This window comes from Triticum urartu, chromosome 2A (assembly GCF_056163025.1).
Source record: "Triticum urartu cultivar PI428250 chromosome 2A, HENAU_Tu73, whole genome shotgun sequence".
NCBI lineage: Eukaryota > Viridiplantae > Streptophyta > Magnoliopsida > Poales > Poaceae > Triticum > Triticum urartu.
The window spans coordinates 43,271,754-43,278,612 of NC_141874.1; the positions used below are offsets into that span (position 1 = coordinate 43,271,754).

A 6,859-nucleotide genomic window follows, 5' to 3' on the forward strand; every position below is an offset into this window, starting at 1 on the left:
TTTTCTATATTGCTTATTTATGCATTTGTGACCATAGCTTTCCACTTTAGCTCATAAACTGGATGGCAAAATAGAGTTTGCCCATTTCATATCTATGTTGTCTTATTAGGAAAAAAGATTTTGTTTAATAGCTGATGCTTAATATGTTTTATCGACTGTTGAATGCTCAACTTTAGCTCATAAACTAGATGGCAAATGCTAATTCTGATGGGGCTTTTCGCACTTATTGTTTTATTGTTGTCTAGACAGCTGATGGCATGCTTCTTTCTTGCTAATTGTCAATTCTTTTGTACAGGGTCCCTCGGCTACTTATGCTTTGGTAGACAATGAGAGTATGTAGATAGCATGTATGGTTTTTACATTGTTTTGCGCAGGTTGAGATGCATCACATGATGTTTTCCTTTTACGTTTGTGAGTATTACATTGTCCTTTCTTTTTCCACAAGGGGCAGTAGTTGTGCCATTCGATTCGAAGGACAAAGAGTTGATCACAAAGGCGTAGCATTCAGGATATATACACAAAAGAGTATAGAACCAAATTATATGATGTAATTGACCACTTTCTATTAACTTCTCTTGTATACAATGTTCACGAGTTCATGTATTAAGTACATTTTATTGTGTCACTTGTGTTTACTCTTTTTTTAATGCAAGTTTACAGCTACTCAGAGTTCCTAATTGTAGACTTAACTATCTTGACCTACTGATGATCTAATTTGTGGCATTATTACCTTAAGAAAATATTTGCATTTAATTTCCTTTATATATAGGGGTATAAGTTCTGACCAAATGTACTCAAATATACGGTTATTGAAAAAATGCAAACATTTTCAACACGAACGTGGTTTTAAACGGGTCTTTGCGCCATTTGGCGCAACTGGTCATCTAGTTATTACAAATGGCAAGATCTTCATAGGGGAGAGGCCAACCTTTCCTGCTTGGTGTTGTAAATTTGTACATGACATCTCTTCTTGCAGATAGAGTTAATGCTTACCAAAGCTCCTGGATTGGATTAGTAATCTCCATTAGATAAATAGGTAGGTAGGAAAGTGTTGATTTTCCGTTCTTTTCTTGGTTCCCTTTGTAAGCATTTTTTGCTTGCTTTTGTTTTGATGGAATAAAGGACTGTGGAGCTGTTGCTCCATACTCCCTCCGTTCGGAATTACTTGTCTTGGAAATGGATGTATCTAGAACTAAAATACGTCTAGATACATCCATTTCTGCGACAAGTAATTCCGAACGGAGGGAGTAGTAGTTACAAAAATCCGAGATTTTCTTGATTTTTCACTAGTATGATTACACTCCTTCACAAGGATCTTATGCCATGCATGTTGGAGATTTATTTCAATAGTTCCATAATATGTTTTGAATGCTGTTGCTATCTAGTTCAGTTAGATGCTTATTATCCAGACCAACAAAAATTCTTTAGTAAGGGTCTCTACAAGAATATGTTTCATCCTACTCTACTAGCAAAAACCGATGGAGTTGCTCGTAGTGACATGGAAAAGAAACCATAATCTTTTTGTATTGATAAGTAAAGAAACTGAAATTTGCAACTGCAAATCAGGGGATCTTAATGTCAAATACTGAATGCTTCCACAACTAGTTGTGAGACATATTCATTGCAGTGCCAAATAAAGAACCTTTTTCATGAATTAATAACAGCAAGACAATGGTCCGCGTGTTGTATATAATAAATATCACACAGGTTTTGTATATGTGTAGCCGGTTCTAGAATTTACATATGCATGCTCGAGAACCTATGTTCGTACATACATACACAGACCATATAGAATGAAAAATATGCTCTGGTCGTCCAGCAGAGTCGTGGACAAAAGTGACGTTCACAAAAGACCTTCATACATAGGCCATTGTTTCAACTCGTAGTTTAGGCCTTGCCAGACTCCTCGCAACCCGGTGGCCTGAAGGCGATGAAGCTGACGCACTGCACCTGGCGCAGGTTGTCGAAGCCGATGACGCGGACATAGGCGTCAGGGTACTCCTTCTTGACCTCCTCCACCTCGTTGAGCACCTGTGTGGCGTCGGTGCACCCGAACATAGGCAGCTTCCACATTGTCCAGTATCGACCGTCATAGTATCCGGGGGAGCTGTTGTGCTCACGGAAGACGAAACCAACCTTGCTGAACTCGAGGCAGGGCACCCACTTGGAGCGGATCAAGTAGTCGACCTGCTTCAGGAGGGCCTCCGTGGAGAGGGGTGGCAAGTAAGACAGGGTCTCGAACTTCTTGATGCCCTCAATCGGCCACACCTGAATGAATAGAATGCGCAGATGCTCAATACTTGGTGCTAAGTCAATTAACTGTACCAACAATGCTAGAAAAATCTGTTGATAAGCCAAAAATTGCTCCTTATGGGCAGGTCTCATATGCATTGTTGGGTTGTCCACAATGAAGAAAGCTTAAGGGTAGCCCTTAAACTGATGGGCACTCTGGAGGTACTAAGATAATTTTATCTAGTCCATGCTGTAATAAAAAGTATTTCCATTCACTAAGTTATGAGTTGATTGCTTTTACACACGGATCCCAGCTTATGGACAAGGCTAAATGAGCATCCAAAGCCAAATGGTTTCCATAGGCAACAAAACAAACAGATAATAAGGTTTCGGAATAATCTATTGACCAAATTATGTTATACATTGGGGATGTTCTGTAAGTGAATTACTTGTAATGACAAAGAAACTCATATCAGTTTAATTAGTGACCGACATACCTGCATGCACCTGATCCTTCCGCCGTTGCTGACGCTGCTGAGGCCGGCGCTGCTGGAGGGGCGGCTGATGGGCATGCCGGCGGTCGACTTGAGACCCTGGAAGGGTGCGACGGAGGTGGCCGAGGAAGCCATCACAGTGGGGGCCATGGTGTTGGAGGAGAGAAGGTGGCAGGCTACGCTTGAGGCCCCCATTGCTGGGTCACCACGGTATATATAGCCATATATGGCCAGCTCCTATCTTTAATCAAGATGTGGAAGGGGTGGCTGGCGTTCGTTGGTTGCCTGGTTTCCTTATCTCTCCGGATTAGTGCAAGAGGCATGGCCGTTGGATGAGTTGTGTGTGCTGCAAATTTCAGTCGTCCATGTCATTGTGTGATTGCCACAAACCCTTTTTTTCCAGCCTTGCATGTACTGTATTATTCTTTTCATTTCATCTTGCTAAAGGTAACGCTTGAAAGGTGCACGAAGAACCTCCTTTGTTGATTTGCGATTTAAGTTCAGTGGCACAGGCATAAGGAATGTTATAGTACGTCCTTTATCCACTTTTATAATACAAACTTGTCAACCAATTATGCTTGCTTGTAATCCTTGGTGCTTCATTTTATAAAATTTTATACAGGTAATTAACATATATTTGCTGCATGTGTGATGTGTGCCATCATGACCTTTGTTACGCAATTCGGGGTCGGCTATCACCAGCGTTCCGACCCACATGCGTCAACCAGGCCCGACCAAAGAGCAACACCAACTTATGAGAGGCCTTGGTCCCTCGCCCCTCCCCCCAAAAAAAGACTAGCCTGTTAGGAGGGGACACCCCGCCCTTATAAATCGTGTTATGTCTTCTTCCACAACCAATGTGGGACTAAACCCAACAATCTCCCCCTCACACATCGGTCATCCATGGGCCCGCTAACACAAGCATTTCCAGCCCAGCAACCATGACCGACCACCCATGAGTTCACCAAGATTTATTCCGGGCACCTGGGCTCTAATACCAATTGTTACGCAATCCCAGGTCCGCTATCACCAGCGTTCCGACCCACATGCGTCAACCAGGCCCAACCGGAGAGCAACACCAACTTATGCTCCCCCCCCCCTCCAAAAAAAAGACTAGCCTGTTAGGAGGGGACACCCCCGCCCTTATAAATCGTGTTATGTCTCCTCCCACAACCGATGTGGGACTAAACCCAACAACCTTTATGTCTTTTATTCACAATTATTCATTGGAACACCAAAGTGTTGTATTATTTTCTGCACATAACCATTTACATGCCTTGGAGGATTTTTAGTATTGGAAATGCTATTTAATTAGGTGTCCAAGAAAGGTATAACTTTGTTTTAATCTATGAGCTAAAGTTTTAGATCCCTCTGTTATCCATCTGCTCAGTTCATGCCATCCCCAGCGAACTCATAAATTACATATGGTGAGCCCATCATGATTCATCATGATTTTGTAACATCATTGAATCTAGCCCACAAAAAAAGGTAGATGTATGTTCATTCATTTCATGATGATGAAGCAAGATGCGATCGACCGTGACCACTCAGTGATTTGGCAATCATGTAGGATGAATATCGTGATCATCTAGTCGTTCAAGATAGATGTCATGATCTTCTTGTGTGACTGTCTCATAGATTTGAGATGCAAATCGAATCTTACATTCTTCCATTTCTTTTGCGAATTTCCTGCATGTAAGATGATAAAGCTGAGTTTGTAGTTAATTACTTTTTATGAATCCTTAATGATAATTAACATGGCCCAGATATTCACAAAATATCCATAATTATCATGAACGAATCAATAAATTACTATTGCAGAATGAACCTTCCATAGACCGCTCCACTTGGGCCTGTCGCTAGAGAGATTCATCACTCATGGGCCGCAAAACGCCAGCCAAGTAGGAGGACCTTCACTAACGGGCCCTTAAGTTGGTCATCAATGGAGGGGCACCCATGGGGCCCAAAGATCCAACTGAATGGATGATCCATCTCTACTGACGGTCATACCACACCACCCGTCAATGTTGGGCGGCCCGTTAGTGCTAAAGTAAGGTATTTCTATCTACTGAAGACGAACTGGCCTTATATGCGCTTTCTCTTTCTCCTAAACAAAACCATGCCATCGCCCCCAATCTATTCCTCCCCAACGTCATCACCACCTCATCCAATGTTTTCGTCTCCTTACATGTGTGCCCCCTCCTTCTTCCACATTGATCTGGTCCAACACTTGAAAGGATCGATATGGTTGACTAGAGGGGAGGGGGAATAGGCAACTACCAATTTTTAACTTTTCTTTATCAAATTAAACTTTGCATCAAAGTAGGTTGTCTAGATGTGCAACTAGGTGAGCAACCTATATGATGCAATTCCAACAAGCAAACAAGCAAGCAAGAGAAGTAACACTAAAGAGCTTGCACAAGTAAAGGTAAGAGATAACCAAGAGTGGATCCGGTGAAGACGAGGATGTGTTACCGAAGTTCCTTCCCTTTGAGGGGAAGTATGTCTCCGTTGGAGCGGTGTGGAGGCACGATGCTCCCCAAGAAGCCACTAGGGCCACCGTATTCTCCTCACACCCTCACACAATGCGAGATGCCGTGATTCCACTATTGGTGCCCTTGAAGGCGGCGACCGAACCTTTACAAACAAGGTTGGGGCAATCTCCACAACTTAATCGGAGGCTCCCAACAAAACCACGAAGCTTCACCATAATGGACTATGGCTCCGTGGTGACCTCAACCGTCTAGGGTGCTCAAACACCCAAGAGTAACAAGATCCGCTAGGGATGAGTGGGGGAATCGAAAATCCCTTGGTGGAAGTGTAGATCGGGGCCTTCTCAACCACTCCCGAGCAAATCAACAAGTTTGATTGGCTAGAGAGATAGATTGGGCGAAAATGGAGCTTGGAGCATTTAATGGAGCTTGAGCAATAAATGGAGCTTGGGGGAGGAAGAGGTAGGTGGAAGAGAAGAAGGGGACTCCCTTTTATAGTGGGGGCAACAATCCCCCGTTGCCCCTCACCAACCAGCCCCGCACAGGGCGGTACTACCGCTGAGAGGGGGCGGTACTACCGCCAGTTCAGCGGTACTGCCGCGCCAGCCAGCGGCACTGCCGCGCAGAGGAGACTAGTAGGGAATAGGACCCAACACGGTACTACCGCGGTGGTAGGGGCGGTACTACCGCTCCTAGAACGGTACTACCGCCTCTACAACCGCAACTAGTGCCGCAAAACCTGACACGAGAAAAAGACCCCTCGAGTCGAGGCGGTAGGAGCCACACAGCCCAACGGTACTACAGCAGCGGGGTCACGGGCGGTACTACCGCCATGGAGCGGTACTACCGCCATGGAGCGGTACTGCCGCTTGTGACCCTTCGGCCGTACTAGCGCTGGTAGTGCGGTACTACCACTGGGGCACATAAGAGAGAGAGAGAATCTCTCCAAAGAGGCTGAGGACGAGGCGGAGGTGCCAGGCACCCCAGCGGTACTACTGCTGTGGAGCCACGGGCGGTACTACCGCTGTAGAGCGGTACTGCCACTTGTGGCTCCTCATTGGTACTACCGCTGGGTTGCGCGGTACTACCGCTTGGACCCAGACAGGACAAGGAAGAGATGAGAGATCTCTACAATGGAATGGAAAAGCTCGGAGGGTGAGAAGCTGATGTGTACGTGTTGATTCCACCCATGCAATACCCCAGCGGACCCCCTCTTGATAGTACGGTGCCCTCTACGCAACTAGTCCACCGAGAAAGAAACGAAAGAGCTACACCGTCTTGAAATACACTTCGAGGGGAAGAAAACGTCTCGTGCCAGGGGAGAATCTGTGAATTATTCAAAGCACAAGATTAGTCCGCAAACATGTTGTCATCAATCACCAAAACTACCTTGAGAGAGATATGCCGTAACAACGCTACCGTCTCATTCCCGCGATCATCGTCACTACTCTTCGATTACTCGTGATGGCGCGGGTTGTGGCTTCCCGCTTGCTCTCTCGTAAGAGTGGTTGGGTAAACCCCAAGTGTAAGGACAGAGTAACCTAGTAATAAGCATTTTCCTCGATAGGTTTATCGAACCAGTAGGAATTTATTTCACAACCCAAGTCCTCGGTACCTGCACACCAAACACAAAACAATCTT

General features: G+C 45.0%; 1 protein-coding gene across 1 annotated transcript; it reads right to left on the reverse strand.

The window, feature by feature from the left end:
• Positions 1–1,621: 1,621 nt before the first annotated feature.
• On the reverse strand, positions 1,622–2,946 carry LOC125535359 (ribulose bisphosphate carboxylase small subunit, chloroplastic 2-like). Its single transcript, XM_048698412.2, has 2 exons — positions 2,730–2,946; positions 1,622–2,268 (listed from the first exon to the last, which is right to left on the reverse strand). The coding sequence occupies exons 1-2, from the start codon at positions 2,919–2,921 to the stop codon at positions 1,888–1,890; spliced, it is 573 nt and encodes a 190-aa protein (XP_048554369.1). The 5' UTR covers positions 2,922–2,946; the 3' UTR covers positions 1,622–1,887.
• Positions 2,947–6,859: the final 3,913 nt, after the last annotated feature.

Coding starts and splice junctions, on each gene's coding strand:
- LOC125535359 (XM_048698412.2), bottom strand. CDS start 2,921: ATGGGGGCCTCAAGCGTAGCCTGCCACCTTCTCTCCTCCAACACCATG. Junction 2,269..2,729: donor GAAGGATCAGGTGCATGCAG/GTATGTCGGTCA, acceptor CTATTCATTCAG/GTGTGGCCGATTGAGGGCAT.